At 45.4% G+C, this 19,427-nt stretch overlaps 1 protein-coding gene across 2 annotated transcripts in view; it reads right to left on the bottom strand.

Annotated features, from left to right (window-relative positions):
* The window catches only part of SCFD2 (sec1 family domain containing 2), a 306,757-nt gene that overhangs the window by 15,195 nt on the left and 272,135 nt on the right, over nucleotides 1–19,427 (bottom strand). The window contains exons 6-7 of one of the 2 annotated variants that reach the window (XM_039542583.1): nucleotides 15,001–15,146; nucleotides 10,029–10,163 (exon numbers count right to left, since the gene is read on the bottom strand). In XM_039542583.1, coding sequence (XP_039398517.1) covers nucleotides 10,029–10,163; nucleotides 15,001–15,146 — 281 coding nt within the window. Of the gene's footprint in view, nucleotides 1–10,028; nucleotides 10,164–13,837; nucleotides 13,973–15,000; nucleotides 15,147–19,427 lie in introns of those variants that run through there. The other variant, XM_039542584.1, reaches the window with a different exon arrangement.

Below are 19,427 nucleotides of genomic sequence, written 5' to 3'. Positions count from 1 at the left end.
CAGCGCTTACAATACTGCTTTCCCCGACAGCCAGGATCTCTTCATCAGCCTCACAGAGATCCCCTACCAACCCTCCCCGGCCGTTAACCCGGACTCTGAATCAGGGGAAGGATCAGTCGGTAAGTGCTATAAACATGTAAACATTTATTTTTTTAAAAACAGGAATAAAAACTATATGAAAAGAAGGTCAATACATATAGGGATCGAACAGAAATCCTCTTGGGACAGTTCCACGAAGCTCTCGTAGAGGTACTCGAAAAGCCTCTGCAGGAGGTTCCTGGGGAGAGGTGCCTTATTGGGTGCTCCGTGGAAGCACACTCTTCCGCGCCAGGCCATCCTGAGGTACAGTGGGAGCATTGCCTCGACCAGCATGGCAGCATAGGGCCCTGGTCTGTGCAGGGATTCATGCAGCATGCGCTCTCCGTCTCTCCTAGTGACCCGCCTCAGGGTGATCTCGCTCAGCGACTGCTGCATCTAATTAGCGGAATTACTGTAATGTTACTATTGTGAATGCTTGACTTTTCCTTTGCATAACAATGACTGTCGTTTAACAGCCACGTGGTGGAGGCTGCAGAGGGAAAGCATACAGGGATCTTTCCCGGGGACAGCCGCGAGGGGCTGGAACAGGGTCAGACTTTATGCTTTCCAGATTGCCTGCAGCAGGAGGGCACTCCTATACATTAACTGTTAAGCAGCCTAAAGTTTACGGCTTACCAGGCCTGGCTGCTACACGGATTCTGCTGTCCTGCCCCGCTTGTCCGATCTCCAGTGCAAGACCCCAGGCAATGAAAGCGAATGCCAAAAATTCGAACTTGTCCTGAGAGCACATGAGATAGGTGCCCTGTATGGTCTTGTTCACAGAAACTGAGTAGACTGTGTTCAGTGTTCGCAAACATGTATCTTTGCAAGGAAATCACTTCCTTTTTCCCATCACACAGCTGCGGCTCTTTCCCGAACTGCCCCGGCATCCCCCTCACAGAGGCTGGCGTAGATTAGGCGGCGAAAGAAAAAGACTCGGGACGAGATGTTCGCTGAACTGATGGCCTGCTCCAGAGCTGAGGTGGCCCAGCAGAGCCAGTGGAGGGAGACCCTCTCTCAGCAGCAGCGCTCACACAGCGAACGGGAGGACAGGTGGCGACAGGAAGACCAGCAGGCGACTCAAACGCTGCTTGGACTAATGAGGGAGCAAACGGACATGCTCCGGCGCCTTGTGGATGTTCTGCAGGACCGCAGGCAGGAGCAGAGAGCCCCCCTGAACTGTATCTGCAACCGCCCTCCCCCGCCACAAAGTCCTGTCCCCCCCCTCACCCAAAATCACAAGAAGGAGGGGCGCTAGGGGCCGTGAAAACTGTCACTCCACCCCAGCAGAGCGCTCATGTACCAAACAGCTCTCATTCCCTAAAGTATGAGAATTGCTTCCCTTCCTGGCTCACCCGATCCCAAATCCCAGTTTCATCCCCCCACTGTGTAGCTGAGTATTAAAAATAGTTTGCTGTTCATTACTGTTTCATGTTTCTTTGCAGAGGACTTTGTGTGAAGGGGAGATAGGGGTTTGTTAATTGCATAGGACAGCCACCATTACCAGGGTACAGACATGGGGGCAGGATCAACAGCAGGTCACACACAGAGTGCAGTCACTAGGCACCTGGGTCACTCTGGGAGGTGTCTGCTGCCCCAGGTCAGTCTGGGAGGTGTATGCTGCCCCAGGGTCCGAGCGCCTGGCATCCACAAATGGCAAGGCAGGCTGCCCTTACCATGCCCTTCCACCCTAGCCATGAACCTCTTCGATGCCCTGAGCCCCAGCCAGAGCCATCATCCCCCTACACCTACTCACCCTTCCCACACACCCCTCACCCCTTCCTGCAAACCCACCCCTTCCTGCACACCCTCCTGTAACCGTCCTCCCCCCAGAGACCGCTGTAGGAGCAGGAGCCTGTCAGTCCTCGAGTGTAGAAGCGGTCTGTACATCACTGCACACCGTACCCACCACAGTCTGCGTCCCTGTTTGAACCCTTTAACACGAATTCGTTAGTAAAGAAAACTTTGTTAATTAAAAATGTTCCAATAACTTTATTTTTAAATGTCTGTTGGAAGGGGGGAAACCTGGTGAACGGGCTATGTAACCGCTGAAAAATGTTACATAGTAACTGAAACAGGGGCAGGTTCAGCTTCTCTGTAAAGAGACTGGACAGTCATAGGTTACCCTGCTCTCTGAGGAACCTAGCTTTCAAAGCCTCCCGGATGCACAGCGCTTCCCGCTGGGCTCTTCTAATCGCACGGGTGTCTGGCTGAGCGTAATCAGCAGCCAGGCGATTTGCCTCAACCTCCCATCCCGCCATAAAGGTCTCCCCCTTGCTCTCATAGAGATTGTGGAGCACACAGCAAGCTGCAATAACAATGGGGATATTGGCTTCGCTGAGATCCGAGCGAGTCAGTAAGCTCCTCCATCTCCCCTTGAGACGTCCGAAAGCACACTCCACCACCATTCTGCACTTGCTCAGCCGGTAGTTGAAGAGCTCCTTGTCACTGTCCAGGGCGCCTGTATAGGGCTTCATGAGCCAGGGCATTAGCGGGTAGGCTGGGTCCCCGAGGATCACTGTAGGCATCTCCACATCCCCAACACTTATTTTGTGGTCCGGGAAGAAACTACCTTCCTGCAGGCGTCTAAACAGACAAGAGTTCCTGAAAACACGCGCGTCATGAACCTTGCCCGGCCACCCGACGTAGATGTTGGTAAAACGTCCCCTATGGTCCACCAGTGCTTGCAGCACCATTGAAAAGTAGCCCTTTCGGTTAATATACTGGCTGGCCTGGTGGGCCGGTCCCAGGATAGGGATGTGAGTGCCATCTATAGCCCCACCGCAGTTTGGGGGATCCCATCGCGGCGAAGCCATCTATGACGACCTGGACGTTTCCCAGGGTCACTACCTTTGAGAGCAGTAGGTCAACGATTGCGTGGGCTACTTGCATCACAGCAACCCCCACGGTAGATTTGCCCACGCCAAAGTGGTTCGCTACTGACCGGTAGCTGTCTGGCGTTGCAAGTTTCCAGAGGGCTATGGCCACTCGCTTCTGCACACTCAGGGCTGCTCGCATCCGGGTGTCCTGGCACTTCAGGGCAGGGGACAGCAACTCACACAGTTCAAGGAAAGTGCCCTTACGCATCCTAAAGTTTCGAAGCCACTGTGATTCATCCCAGACCTGCAGCACTATGCGGTCCCACCAGTCCGTGCTTGTTTCCCGGGCCCAGAATCGCCGTCCCATAGCATGAACGTGACCCATTGCCACCATGATCTCCGCGGCGCGGGATCCCGTGCTTTGTGAGAGGTCTGTGCCACTCTCACACTTCATGTCCTCACCGCACTGCCGGAGCCTCCTCGCCCGATTTCTCAGCAGCTGACTGTGGAAGAGGTGGACGATAAGGTGCGAGGAGTTGACAACGGCCATAAGTGCAGCGATGATCGCAGCGGGCTCCATGCTTGCAGTGCTGTGGCGTCTGCGCTGTCACTGACCAGAAAAGTGGCTAACAGATTTCCCGCCGGCGCTTTCAGGGACGGAGAGCGGGAGTGACGGTTGAATGACGACAGTTACCCAAAACCACCCTCAACACATTTTTCCCCCAGCAGGCATTGGGGGCTCTACCCAGCATACCAATGGGAAGCGGGGACTGCGGGAACTGTGGGATAGCTGCCCAGAATGCACCACTTCCAATGTCGACGCTTGCCCCGTTAGTGTGGACTCACAAAGTCGAATTAGTGTCCTTAGTGTGGATACACAAATTCGACTTCATAAGGTCGAATCCACAAATTCGACCTAAGTTAAATCGAACTACTCTTGTAGTGTAGACATACCCTGAGCCTCTGGTCAGGAAAAACAGAAGGCTGACAGTTATCCTGCATGCCCATTGTCTGTTGATATAAAACATATGGGGCAGGCCCACTAAGAGATATTCTGGGATATGTGTAAGCCAAGAGCCATTTTATTGTGCCAATGACATGGTTCTTCATACAGAATGAGGACAATTGAAGTGCCATTAAGAACTGATTAAACTGAAGTTATTGACCCTGATTACGCATCTACCCATAAACAGCAGCTACTATACCAAACAATATTCCAAGGTAAGAAAACATCATTAATAAATTAAATAGTTTGTCACAACACACCATTACTATTCAAATGAGAACAGACCTCATGCTCTGGCTGGATACAAAGTTATTTGAATCAACTGCTGAAAAAAAAAAGCAACTCTCAGAGGCAATAATTTAACACCAAGAAATAAAAATGCAGAAAAGGTGGCTGTAGCGGTATAGAGCAGGCCTCTGCTGCACTCTCCCTCAAAACAAACCTGTTATTCTGTCAATCTAATAGTCTTGGGATGCAAGGCTTTTCTATCAGAGCAGCACAGAGGCAAGTTTTAGAGCGAAATCAAAAAAGCTCACTCAAGCATCTGTGCAAAGGGGCAAATCCCTGCCCTTCTCTGTGGTGTGGAGGTACCTCCTGTAGCTGAACTGGTACGGTTCTGCTGGGCGTGTGGGAGGTGAGATTCCAAAGGGGATTCCCTGTGTGCAGCTGTCCACAGAGGGGGCAGGGATGGGCTGGAGGATCCATCACAGCACAGATCCCCCAGACATTCCCCCCGACCATTCAGACAGGGGGCCTCTAACACCATGAAGGCTACTCCAGCCACTGTCCTTTGGTCTAGGAGAAGTCCTTCTCCCTCCTTTTTCCCAAAAGATGCTCAACACCCAGCTGAGTAACTGGGCTGGGCATTAGGGATAGGACCTCCCCTTGAAAGTGGTGACTCATGAGATGGAGGGAGGAAAAATATTTTTGAATATCCCTAATAGGAAAAAAAATGCATGAGGAGCTCAGTTCTGAAAAGACTATCTGTAGCCTTCTGGGCAGAACACGAGCAGAGGTGGACAGTGATGTGGGATTGTCAATGCAATGGAGAGAAAAACCCACCCCAAAGGGCTAAAAGGGAAAAGCTCCTCTGTAGGAAGTTGTGGAGTGGTTTGGCAGTTAAGAGAATGTAAAGAATTGAGCTTTTTCCATCTCGCACTCCCTCATACCTGTCTTTAACCACCTCACTGGGGCCACACAGCCCATCGGAGTAACCCACTTGCACAGCTCTCTGGGAAGATATTCCCAAGTTCCAGGCCTTGGGAGTACAAGTTAGAATAATGACAGCATCCATTTATTAGGCGAATCTCTCCTGCCCATGAATGAAGTAGGGACATAGCTGAGCACTATTGTATAAAGCAATCGATATAAATGAAATGGGTCCTCTTTAAATCACCATTTGGTTTGGAGTACCACTAGAGAAGGAGGAATCTTGGACACAAAGGAGCCCTTCCCTATCTTCTTGGCTGAACTCCAGAACAGACATGTCAGCTAGAGACACAACTATTGGGTGAGTGGCATCTTTAATCTTCTCTGACTGAACAAATATTCAGCCAGGCAAGGGGATACACTGAGCATGGTAATATATGATTGGGTCCTTCCCTGGCTGACTACTGTTAAGTCATCCAGCATGTTCAGCATGTCCCCCGATGTTACGTTCCTAATGAACGCAATTGAGAAAGCAAAGTCACACATTCCTCTGTGGAAAGTAACTGTCCTAGGCAGATGTGAACTGAATGAAGAACTAGTCCCTTTGACCGTGGCTGTATAGTCCAGAAGGGTGGTGTATTCTACTGGACATGGGCTAGGAGAGGCTGCTCTTGGCTGGACTCTTAACACAGAACAACTCACCAAATGTAACTTCAATGATCAAACTCCATTTGTTTGATTTGTTTGAGTTGTCACACATTTAAGGGACAACACATTTCAGGCTGCTTGTGAAATAATCATGGAATGTGATAATTCTGTAAAAAGGGGGAAATCTGTGAAACATCTCCTATGTGATGAATACAGATCACTGGCTGGCTCAGAATCTCTCACATTGTAATGCAGTACCCTGCCAACTAGCCACAGGTCTAAACAACATGCAGAGGAGAAAATGTGAGGGAAGTGAAGACAGTTTTGTGTCCATGAAATATTCATACTTGCACATCTGTTATGCATTTATATTTGTTTTATATTACTAGCAGATTTACAGACATTTAAGGTGGTAAGTATATGTTGCTGAAAGACCATAAAAAGAAAACTTAAAAGCGTAGAATGACTCAACGACAAGTGAAAACAGTGACATAGATTATGAAGGCTTTAAAAGTTGTCTCTCTTACAGACAAGGGGAGAGTTTTGGGGGAAGAGAAAAAATTAATGAATGTATGTTTGTGTGTGTCCATTTGTCTGTTTAATTGTCCACTCAATACTACTTTTGCTACCCCAGATACACGTGCTTTTTGGAGGCTCACCCTTGCAAATGGCAAGCATTTCTTGTGAGGCTGTTGCTACCAAACTCATATACTATGTCATGGAATATATTCTCGGGGGCTCTGAGTCTCTCATTTCAACTCCCATTACTCACAACCTGCCGCAGAAGAATAAGTCCACAGTTTTGTTATATTTACACTGAGATCCCAAAAGGCAGCACTTTTACGTTCCCCAGAAATGTTCCACTTTTACTTTCATATATCGATACACTTTTGTTCATCCCATTTAGTAGAGCAACACATTTCCAATATCCCTGAAATTGACAGGGTTTGAACTAAGGATCTCTCTTTGATCTGGAAACAAAAATCAGAACAGTCCCATACTTAGATGGAAGAGGAGAGTACCCAAACCTTGTTCTGAATTCCACTAATTGGGCTTCCCCAAAAGGAAGGGGCAAAACAGGGGGGTGAGGGGTGGAGAAGAAAAAGAAAAGCAGAGGAGACAGAAATAGAAGAAAGGAGATAAACATGAGATAGGACAGAGAAAAGTGACAAGATCTTCTTTTCACATATCCTTGCCCCTTTCTTCTTTTTCCACATTTTGTGAAAGTGGCCCCCCTCTGTTTGACAAGAGTGCAATCAGGAGACTGGAGGGTTAGCCTGGTAATTATATTGACCAATGATACGCTGATAAGTAATTTAGTTTCTTCATCTATGGGAACTTTTTAAGAACCATGACACAGTCAAGTAAATTTTAGAAAAACATAATTTTAACAAAATCCAATCTAACTAACATGTATAGAAGTATTTCCTTACTCATCATAGCTGGTTCCCATATCTGGGTGCACATAAAAAGTGCTCTCCTTTATAATTCACTTGCTTCATTCAGTGATGTCTCAGTAAAGCGTTTGTGACATCATAATTTGTTATCATGGAAGAAAGTGTGATATCATAAATGTTGAACTGTAACAGCACTCAGTGAGTCATGCAGGGGAGCATATTGATTACACTGTCTTATTTGCCTGTAAAATGCCAGGCATATCTTGGTGTTGTGTAACTAACAATAATATCTTGGAGTCAAAGCAACTGCTTGCTCGCAGCTCTACTAACATGGGTGTTTCCAGCATGAAGAGAGCATTGTTGATACAGTGCATTTTGAAAGACTAACTGGTGGCTGGGTACTGGTTCTTAAAACGTTGAGCAGACAGATGAAAAATGTCCAGAGCAACCAACGGAAGAGACCCTTGGCAAAACAACAGAGAATGATTCATGACAACTACTGAAAGAGTGAACACATGTATGATTACAAATCTCTTAGTATCTCACATTTTTTCAGAAAAAAACCCAAACACAAAACCATATTTCAGGAGATGTCAACTTACAGCTCAGTCACTGGCTGTGCCCATAACTCCCTTCTTTTTCAGCCATTTCTCAAGGATTTCACCTACTCTTTTCCCTCCCCAATGCCATTAGTTAGTGCTCCCTCAACAAGTTACCTCTTCCCTTAAGCAATCCCTGGAAATTCACCATTATGTCAGTATGGAGCAATGGGGCTCTGCGCAGGGTTTGCCTGCACAGGTCCAGCTGCAGGAGTGTGACCTGAGATCGTCCACTCTCTGAAGAGAAGACTGATTTTGGTATATGACTGTACAGCACCTAGCACAATGTGACCTCGACTTAGATGGCATATAGGTGCTAGTGTAATAACAACAACAATTGGGTAGACCTAGCAACTGGTCAATGTTGAAAATGGCTCTATCTGAATGTTATACTTTCTGGAGACCACACGCATGTTTTTAGAAAAACTAATTTATGTTAAAAAAGAACGAGGGGTACTTGTGGCACCTTAGAGACTAACAAATTTATTATGCTCAAATAAATTTGTTAGTCTCTAAGGTGCCACAAGTACCCCTCGTTCTTTTTGCTGATACAGCTACCACTCTGAAACCTGTAATTTATGTTCCTGCTTCAAAAATAAAAAAAATAAACAAGCAAATAAAATCAATAAATGCAGGTGTGAATTACAGGGAAATCTCCAGTAAATAAAACCAGTCATTTCAAACATCATGTGTGCACCAGCTCGTTTATACACTTTGATAGTGTAATGTCTTTCTTTCTTTCTTGGAGTTACAGCATGGATTGTTTTTCAGAAATCACACAGGTGTAGAAAGATCTTCCAGAGGCAAAGAACTGTGGGTCAGTTTTTAGGTCTTCCAACCCTGACAGTGTATCTTTATACTAGGGCTGTCGATTAATTACACTTAACTCACATGATTAAACTAAAAAAAAATTAATCACGATTAAAAATTGTGATTAATTGCACTATTAAACAATAAAATACCAATTGAAATTTATTAAATTTTTTGGATGTTCTTCTACATTTTCAAATATATTGATTTCTATTACAACACAGAATACAACGTGTACAGTGGTCACTTTATATTATTATTTTTATTACAAATATTTGCTCTGTAAAAATGATAAATAAAAGAAATAGTGTTTTTCAGTTCACCTCATACAAGTACTGAAGTGCAATTTCTTTATCGTGAAAGTGAAACTTACAAATGTAGATTTTTTTTGTTTCATAACTGCACTCAAAACCAAAACATTTTAAAACTTTAGAGCCTACAAGTCCACTCAGTCCTACTTCTTGTTCAGCCAATCACTAAGACAAACAAGTTTGTTTACATTTACGGGAGATAATGCTGCGTGCTTCTTATTTACAATGTCACCTGAAAGTGAGAACAGGCATTCACATAGCACTTTTGTAGCTGGCGTTGCAAGGTATTTATGTACCAAATATGCTAAACAGACTCTAATACCACCGCTCTCTTGAACTTAATCATAAATGCCTAAGAAAGAGAACAGATCATATAGAACACAACCTCCCTAACCACAACACCCCTCACTAGCGCCCCCTTCCTTTGGGAGTCCTTGGAACCCATCTGCACTTAGGAAGGTAAGCAAGGTCCCCTGCCTCACCCAGGCTTCTGCAGGTGGGTTACCCCTCCCTCATCTTGAGCTGGAGAAACATGGCCCACAGAAGAGCAGCTCTTGCCTCTTTTATAACTTTTTGCCCCCTTTGTCAGGTGACATCCTCCTCAGCTCCCCGAGTGATCATAGCCTCCTGCCTGCTGCCTTTGTTGCCAAGATGACCTCTCCATGGCTAAATAGTTCTCTGGGTTGGGAGCCAGTCTATTGTTTAGAGTTATTCCATTTTGATAGGAGAGCACTTAATGTCAATGGTCTTCTCTTGTTATTCTTTTGCCACCAGACTTTTGAATTTCAGCCCAGCATGGAACCAACAGACAATGGAGAAGGCAAAAGGCTGCACTTTCAAAATGGAGCTGTTACAGCTTGGTCAAGATACATACAGGAAGTTCATAATTCAGCAGCTGCTTTTCTAACAGTTTTTAAAAACTGAAATAAATACACGTGTAATAATATAAATAGACATATTTATATCTCTCCATATAGATATATACACCTATGTACACACATATGTATATGTATTACTGGAATAAATAGATCTTCATTTTCTTGAGCATTAATCTCATCCAGTTATTACAATGACGAAGGCAAATACAGTTGTGTACCATTTCCTGGGCAGCTAGTGGAAGTGATACACAACCATATATAACAGCAATGGCTGAGATGTTAAACTATGGACAGATGCAGATTTTATATATGAACTTGGGATGGTTGCTTTACCTTCATGAACATGCTGAATCCAGTTTTCAGGAGATCACTGAGGCCTGCAGATAGGTGCTCAATATCAACAGGGTCAGGTCGATCAGAATTGAATATCTCCTCTACCACCTGCTTCAGTAATGGCTTGTAAGTGGCCTGCAAAAGTAGAACATGTGCTGAAAATAAAATGGCCTGTACTTGTGGCTAGTTGCTTTTCTTAGCATTTCATTTCCATTAAAGGAAACAAAAGCTTTTGTCACAGAATGGAAATTGATTGGACACATTTACAAGGTTGAAGCAACAACTGTATTTGCAACACTACATAGCAATGACATGCACAGGATTCTCATCTAATTGAAAAGACAGGTAAATGCTGTATTTACCCAGATGCTGTGTGTACTTCATGTGTAAAGGGAGGCAAGGAAAAAAGTGTGAAGATTCTTGTGGGAGAAGAGGTCAAGCTGCCAGTCGCGGCAGTTATTATTAGCAGAGTAGAGCGTATGGGCTTAGGCTTCTCTCCAACCCAAAGCTCCTTTACGGTCATACAGAGAGGGCAGCGAACTGTCACCATACCTGTAAGTTATCTCGAATCCAGAAGGCATAATTTCAAGGAGACATGTGGCGTTGTTGAACACTTAAACAGAAATGAGTACTATGATTTGTTTGAGTTAATTTAGTGTGTTTGAAACAGGTTGTCCTGGCAGCTAGAGAAGGGCATATCACGTAAAGTGTGAAATAATAATTCAGTCCCTACTCCTAGACCAGGAAGAGTTATAGGAGGAATGATCATGCACCTCTAGCTCTCCCTCCCTGCAGAGGCAGCCACTCCTGCCCCCTAGCTACATAGGAGAACGGGGACAGATTAAGACAATCTGGAGCCCTAGGTTCATAATAACATAATGACATGCAGCCTCCTGTGGTTCTGTCCTCCCAGCCCAATCCTCCATTTGGAGTGATGGTGGCAGGCCAGGGGCCCCTTTCCCCCTGAAGGTGTTGCAGTAGGAGCCCCCATCCCTTTGGATGCAGCAGGGGTGACAGCACGGGTCACTTGTCCCACACAGAGTCAGGGGGCAGTAGAGGGAACTCACATACTTCCCCTGGCAGTCAGTTACTTAGGTGGGCATGTTTGCCACACACAAAGGACTGCTCAACACCTAAATCTTAGCTCAACCTAGCTATGTTGCTCATGTGAAATTCACACCCATGAGAGACATAGTTAAGCTATGGCTATGAGGGGAGGGATAGCTCAGTGGTTTGAGCATTGGTCTACTAAACCCAATCCTTAAGGGGGCCATTTAGGGATCTGGGGCAAAATCAGCACTTGGTCCTGCTAGTAAAGGCAGGGGGCTGGACTCAATGACTTTTCAGGGTCCCTTCCAGTTCTATGAGATAGGTATATCTCCATATATCATTTTTAAGCTGACCTAAGCCCCGGTGTGGACATTGCTAGGTTGCAGAAAAATTCTTCCATTGACCTAGCTACTGCCTCTTGGAGAGGTAGATTGACTCTTGGAGAGGTTCAAGATGGCACTACTAAAGAGATCCACCCCTGAATTGCCAATGGCCCATGGAGAGGAGAGGGCACTTACCTGGAATGTGGGATACACAGGTTCAAGATCCCACTCTGCCTGATTTAGAGCAGGGACTTGAACCTAGGTCTCCCACTTCCCAGATGAGTGCCCTAGCTACCAGGACACCAGCTATTCCTGGGACAGGTTTCCTTTCTTTCCCTCATGTTGTTTTGTGAAAAATTTCAAAAGGTCACATTTTTGTTCCACGCTGGAACAAAAACAAATGTCAAAACCTCAACTGTTTTTTGCAAAACAGAATTCTTGTTTTCTAGCCAGCCCTAATTTTGGGTGCCTGGATATCCATGCTCTGTCAATCAGGGCCCTTCGAGTGTTTCAGGCTGGCCACCCAAAAATGAGAGCCATGAAATCACTAGTCATGTTTTAAAATCTTGGCCACAATATTTACAATGCTTTTCAAAATATAATGTAATCTCCTTCAATTCCTACATTAGACTGATAATAACAAAAAACGTATATCCTAATGCCTACATTAAGATCCTGTCTGGAGATTTGACACTGCTAACATTTTTTTGTATAAAACCGTGTTTAAACACAGTTCTTGCTAGGAAGATGCTAACAAGTGGACCTGTCCCATATAGACAGACCAGGTTACCAAAAATTGTGTATGTAACCAGGATGAGAAATGACAGGAACAGAGCAGCAGTTACAAGAGCAGGCAGAGCAGAAACATTAGTTGTGGAATCCTGTGACACATGTAACCATGAGGATAACTGATAGGCTAACTTTACATAAACATTCATTAGCCTGTTTAATACAGGACATTTGTGGTGATAAGAAAAGTCCTCTTTAAAGTTTCCTAGTAACTCTGTTAGCATCAGTATATTTTGGGATATGAACTCAATCAGAATAACTGCCCCAAAACATATCAATGCTGATACAATGTCTATGAAATATCAAGAACCCTGCATAGGTGTTAACACAGTTTCAGATCTCATGGCCCCTGGCAGGATGGGCTGAAGACTGGGGACTTTATCTGTACATAATAGAGATTAAACTAGGGTTTTTAAGGTTAGGCTCCTGGCCCAAGGAGCCATAGGCTGGGCTCTGTTTGGTGGCTTAATCAAACCTGACGCGGTAAACAATAGTCTTATCCAGAGAAGAGCATAATGCTCCAGTAGCCACTCAACTCCTCCAACCAGTTCATGTTTTTGTCCCACCTGGAAATGCAGTGCCTTCTGATTCCCTGCAGTGGGTGTCTCTTCCCCGACTGACAGGCACTGGGAGCAACATATACAGAAGTGCGCACCCCTATTACATCACTACTTAGTGGCAGCTCTGAAAAATCCCTCTACTCAGAAAATCCATAGCGCCCCAACTCATAAAACAGTAACTTTTGTTCTTTTCCATTTAAAAGGAGAGGGACCCTGGGTCCCTGCAACTCTCTCTCTTTGTAGCAGCTGTAGCATGTCAGTAAACCAACTAAACACAGTGGGAGAGGACTTGGGATCCATCCAGTGGTGAGCTGGAGCAGGTTCTCACCGGTTCCCAAGAACCAGTTGCTAAAATTAGACCTCCATGGAGAACCGGTTGTTAAAGGGCCAGGAGGTGGGCAAAGAACTCCAGTCCATGGGCCGGACCATCCTGTTGCTCCCAGGATTCCCAGCTGGGGAGGCTGAGGCTCCCTGGGTCCCTCCCCCGCTTCCCCCCAGCTGCAGCGTGGCCAGCTGCTGGCACCAGCTGGGCAGCTCAGCTGAGCTCGGGAGTCGTCCTGCTGCTGCTTTTTGAGTGGCCCGGCAAGGTGTGTGTGTGTGGGGGGGTGTTGCAAGCTCCAGGGCTGGCCAGAGGGGAGGGGGGCAAGTGGGGCAATTGGCCCAGGCCCTGCAGGGGCCCCCGGCCCCACGAGTATGTCTCCCCCCCTCAGCCCCGGCCCCTCCCCCCCTTAAATCAGAACTTTTTATGGGGAACCAGTTGTTAAGATTTTGGCAGCTCATCACTGGATCCATCCACAGAGGGATGCTTGACAGAAAAGGAGAGCTTGTTTGTATATGTCCCAGCCACCCCACAGATCCTGACCACAGTGAATCTGCAGATCTCTTCCTAATCTCCTTCTGCATGATCAGCTAGTACAGTACAGAGCTAGGTTAGGCAGCTGAAATAAGTGTACGTGAGTTTTTCTTCCATTTACAACACTACTGAGCACACTCCAGGACAGCCAATCGCTTCACACAAGTTGCATACATGAGATTCTGGACACAAACACCCCCAGGACCCCCCGCCCCCCTGAAAGATACCTTTTGAGGACACTCCACTAGCCCCAGCAAACTACCTCCTTTAGCAACTGCATGGGAAACAGGGAATTTGTGCTGGTACTTTTTTTATGTCCTTTAATTAATGGATCCTTTACCTCCATAAAAGGCATTCCAGGACTTGGCCCTAAATGAGTAGAAGTGAGTTAAAACCAAAGAACATACTGATGCTAGCTACATTTCTAGGAAACTTTCAGAAATACTTTTTTTAAAATCATGCTGAGTATTCTGCACAGAGCTACCTAATGAATATTTTGATTATATTTGCTATATCAGCCATCATTCTGGTCATAAGTGCCAGAAGATGTCAGGAGTAGGTTTTCTGTTTTGACAGCCATTGCAATTGCAGCATGACCCGTGTCACTCTTTCACCTGCCTCTCCTACAGTTCTTCCACTGCACGGCCTCTTCAGCAATGTTGTGTAATAGCCAAAGTTCCATTGCTACACAGCATTGTTTGACTTACCACTAGACTAATTGTATCCATTTGTTGGTCTGCAGTACAGTGAAGTTTCAAAGGAGTCTTTCTGGCTAAAGACCAGGGACAAGCTTAATGGTCTTTTAAAATCTTAAATTACTACATGTGCTTTCCATGTGGCAAATGTCCATTTCCAACTGAAGAAGTTATGTAATTTAGGTGGGTGGTGGGGAGGAAACTAGCTTTGGTCAGGATGATCTGTGCTAAAAGAAAATCACACTACTTTTACTAAACAGAAGCTGTATTATCAGGCAATTTTTACAGCAAGACTCTTGCAATTGTGGAAATCTGAGAAAAATACTTTGAAACACAGTCCCATGTAGGTACCTAGACATAATTTCAATATACAGTAGTGGATTCTGGTCCTGTGTAGTCATATGAAATGTATACAATATCACTACATCATTGTTAACCAAATCCTGAAGCCCTTACTCAGGCAAATTCCCACTGAAATCCAATGAAGTCAAGGGGAGTTTGCTTGAGTCGGGACTAACTAAGGACTTCAGAAGGCTGCTGCTGATTAGGTCAATTCTCAAACCTATTTCCAAAAACATTCCGTGGGGTTGCAGAATATGTTTTGTATTCATACACAAGTAAATTAGTAACATCTGTGAAACTGAAATTTTGACCATATGCTAGAACAACATAACACAGATGGAAAAAGGATTATCTACTTACCTGACAGGTATTGCTTCCTGGGACATACACAGAATTAAACTGTTTCATGTGCATTCGAGCTCTTGTAACATCCCTCAGGGACTTAAAGATACTGTCCACTGCAACCGTAGCCTTCTGAAATGTCAGTTGAAGAGACGATTCACAGCCTGAAACAATACAGAAACACATGGCCATGTGAACAAAGGTCTTTCCATTTTTTGATAATGAGCAGTGGGAAAAGGATGATGAGGAAGAAGTTTTAAATTAGTTTATAATATTTTTAGACTTTAGAAATCAACATGTATATACAACATGCTCCCAGCATAGAACAGCTCGGTAAAGCAGTCACAAATCCTAGAGGGTAAACAAAGCCAACAATGGATGAGTTACATGTGCATCTTGGATTATGAAACAATTTAACAGCAATACCATAAATTCTGTTTGCTACAGTAGGCAGAAAAGGTAGTTATGCCACTAGATCTTTAAGGAATAGAACCCTGTTAAAGGGAGCACCTTTATTTTTCAGTCTGCTCATTGTGACACAATCGTGCAAGGAAGTTTACTCACAACATAGTACCTGAAACTTTGCCTGCAGTCCAGTGACCAAGAAGCCATTTCTTAGCTGTGTAGAACTAACTGGATAACTTAATGACAAGTATTCTGAATTGCCAAGGAAGATGCAGTATTATCCAAAAGGAGATATGTTCCTCACTAATTCATAATTACTATAATTTTTTTAATTTATTTGCTTAAAGCAGCTCAACCTAAGATGTGAATGTTAATTTTCATTGAGGCCTTACTTTTTAACCCAATTCTCTCCACCGGGTGCAGGCACAAAGAAGTTGATGGTCAAATGATTTCTCTAAGCCATATCCAGTTGTAAGCCCAGGACTTAGTAAGGAAGGATTCTAGTCCTTGGCTCTACTCACCATACCATCTGACCCGTATCACAAAAAAGAAGGGGAACAGGGCTTCCTAAACTTAAATGGCTCAAGTTAGAGAATTACTGGACAATTCATTGTTTATATTGAGATGCTTGTTGTTCCTGCCAACTGTCTGCACAACTCTCTCCCTGCCTAGTTTTCTGCTCTCATTTCTTCATCATTCTCCCCACTGCCTCTAATAGTAAAGGATAAAGAGCGTGTAAGACAAACCCCCACTCTCATTCTCACAAATAATTTACCACTGGGGACTCAGGGCGCATTCTGTTTTGCTGGTCTACATCCTGATTCTGCTGGACTGATCCACATGGGCAGGCCCTTACATCTGCCTGCAATCCCACTGGCATAAGTGGGGCTCCCTCTAGACATGAAGGACTGCCTACATGCATCAGTATGCAGGAATGGGGTCTTGGGATGGTGTCCTGTAACAATGCTTAATCAATACTAAAGACTTTGGTTTTCCATGAATGGAATAATGGCCAAACACAGACAACAAGAAAAGCAAAACTGTGTAGATTTAAAGAGATGCCTAACATTAAGGCCTTTGGAATCATCACCTGTCAAACCACCAATGAAACACAAATCTCTGTATTCCGCAGAGCAAACATTAAGAACTTTATAGTGCTGAAAATATTCCTACAAGATTATTATTAGGTATTGGGTCTGAAGGAACAGGTTCTTTATTTGTCCAAATACTAGCTCAAAAAGCATCTGGGTCAGATCCACAGCTGGTATATCAGGGCAACACTTCATTGGATTTTCATTTGTGCTACAGCTGAGGATCTGGCTTTCTAACTATTCATAGCCATTGTGTGGTCTAGTAATGCACTGGGACTGGGAGCCAGAAACTCCTACATTCTAACCCCATCACTGACACTCAGATGTCCTTGGGCAAGTCACTTGAAATCTAGTCAATTTTTAAAAAGTGAGTGAAAAGTTGTTTCAGGTACTGTGTTTGTTCAAGTCCCCCTGCAAACTACTGTGCTTTTACAATAATCGTTTCCTGTTTTTAAAACATGCTTCTCTCTCTCTTGTTGCTGTGTGAACAATCTGCACAGCCATGGAAACTAATTTAGGCCCTAATCCTTCAACTGACAAGTGTACCTGCTTCCTACCAATGACAGGCCTGGGGCCCCAATCCTTCAGACAATTATATATGTCCACATCTTTACTCACATGAGCAGTCCCATAGACATCAGTCTACTCCTCTGGGTAAAGTTAAGCATGTGTGTGTTTGTAGGAATGGAGTCTGATTCTATAGTGAAACTACCAAATACACAAATTTGTGCTACTGAATGCACAAAGTAAATAAACTGGGGGAAAAAAGTTTTTTTCTCTAATATCTGTCAGCTGTAGTAAGTTTTAATGTTATTTCTAACAATAGTAGCTAAAGAAATTCAGATAGATTTTAAATTGACAATGTCCTTTTAATCTCTGTCTTGTTTTCCCAGTGAGTAAAATGAGGGTCCTAATACTTCAGTGGGGTACTCAAAATGTATCTTCCTTGATGGGGGTGGTGAGGGTGGTCCCCCTCTCTCTGCTATATTAAATTCCATAAGAGCCAAGCTCTCTCCTGGTATGTAAACACTAGAAGTAAGCTTTTTCTGACTAGCACAAGTCATTTTTCCTTTGTATAGAGTGCTTTCTTCAACCCTTTATGAGAAGAAAGCCATTGCTTTTGGCCAAAACACATCTGGAATGTTTTCTTTTGCTAGTAAACCACAGCACTCTTTGTTAAGCAAGGTCAGGTAAAGCAAAACCACATGAGGCAAAGTTCATTCCTTTGCTTTGGGCATTTTCCTTTTTTTTTGGGCGGGGGGGGGGGGGAGTTATTTTTTGTCATTTCAAAGTCCATTGTCATGTTCTTATAGTTATTTTTCTCATTAGCAGAGACTGCTCTGTATACAATTTCTTCCTTCTTCCATTGACAGCTTTTTTACTTGAAAAACTATCTTCAGATCAGAATTTTTAAACTTTCCACCCTCCACTTCTTCTGAAATGTAATGACCAGTCACTGAGGCCCATTGCCTTGAACTCTGTGCAGTCATTTATGCCTGTGCAAAGTGGGCATGAAATGCTACCACAAGCAGGGCCGCCCAGAGAATTCCGGGGGCCCGGGGTCTTCGGCGGCGGGGGGCCCCCGTTCAGGGGCGGCTCTAGACCCCAGCGCGCTGGGGCCTGGCATTGGCTCGAGCTTGAGCTCCGCGGGGCACGGACGGCAGGCAGACGGGGCCCGCCGGAGCCTGGCGCGCGGGTCGGGTGTCAGCGGCTCCCGACTCCTGCCGCAGTCAGCCCTGCCTGCGGCGGCGGCCGGCGCCCCCGGGCGCCGCCTCCCGCCGCAGTCCCGCATGCCTGTCCCGGCCCCACTGCGTCCGGTCCCTGGCGCCGCAGCCGCCGCTGCGGCGCTCTCACCAGGGGCCAGGGGCCCCCCCCCAAAACACTCGTGGGGCCCCCCCTGGGCCTGGGCCCCTCCCTGCCTGCCCCCCCCCCCTCTGGGCGGCCCTGACCACAAGTGTCTGTGAGTAGAGAGTTCTTATTTGGCAACATATTACAGCTCCATTGCATGTGTGCGAATGACTGTACTGGGGGAAAGGCAGTGAGAATCAGGCCTTGTATGTATATGGTGCCACAGGATAGGGACTCCATATAGATACTGTGACAAAGTTCCTCCTCTATCTTGGTGGGTCCTGCGCTTATTGGCAGATTTGCTCACCTCAGTGATCTTCCCCTCTGGTGGAACCCACAGTCTGGGCCAACTCCTCCTGTGTCTGATCAGGAGTTGGGAGGTTTGGGGGGAACCTGGGCCCGCCCTCTACTCCAGGTTCCAGCCCAGGGCCCTGTGGATTGCAGCTGTCTATAGTGCCTCCTGTAACAGCTGCATGACAGCTACAACTCCCTGGGCTACTTCCCCATGGCCTCCTCCAAACACCTTCTTTATCCTCACCACAGGATCTTCCTCTGGTGTTTGATAATGCTGGTACTCCTTAGTCCTCCAGCAGCTCTCACTTTCAGCTTCTTGCTCCCAGCTCCTCACACGCCACCCACAAAGTGAGGTGAGCTCCTTTTTAAACCCAGGTGCCCTGATTAGCCTGCCTTGATTGGCTGCAGGTGATCTAATCAGCCTGTCTGCCTTAATTGGTTCTAGCAGCTTCCTGATTACTCTCGTGCAGCCCCTGCTCTGGTCACTCAGGGAACAGAAAACTACTCATCCAGTGACCAGTATATTTGCCTCTACCAAACTCCTGTACCCCACTGGCCTGGGTCTGTCACATAACACTAAGACAGTCGGAAGCACTAGCAATTATCATTTTGTGTTCTTTTGCTTTTATTGAATCTTCTATTTTCACATTTCTTAGCCACAGTTCTCTTTGTTTATTTATTTATTTTTATTTGAGCCTGGCAATTGTTAGGTTGTTGTTCTCTCTGCATTTGGCACATAATCACAGCAGGTCTTGTTTTGGTTTCTTTGTTGAGATCAACCTGTTGTTAATGCATTTCTTGATTAAC

The sequence above is a fragment of the Mauremys reevesii genome, linkage group 5 (assembly GCF_016161935.1).
Source record: "Mauremys reevesii isolate NIE-2019 linkage group 5, ASM1616193v1, whole genome shotgun sequence".
In the NCBI taxonomy this organism is placed as follows: Eukaryota; Metazoa; Chordata; order Testudines; family Geoemydidae; genus Mauremys; species Mauremys reevesii.
The sequence above is the reverse complement of the archived record's forward strand: the minus strand, read 5'-3'. Positions and strand labels throughout refer to the sequence as shown.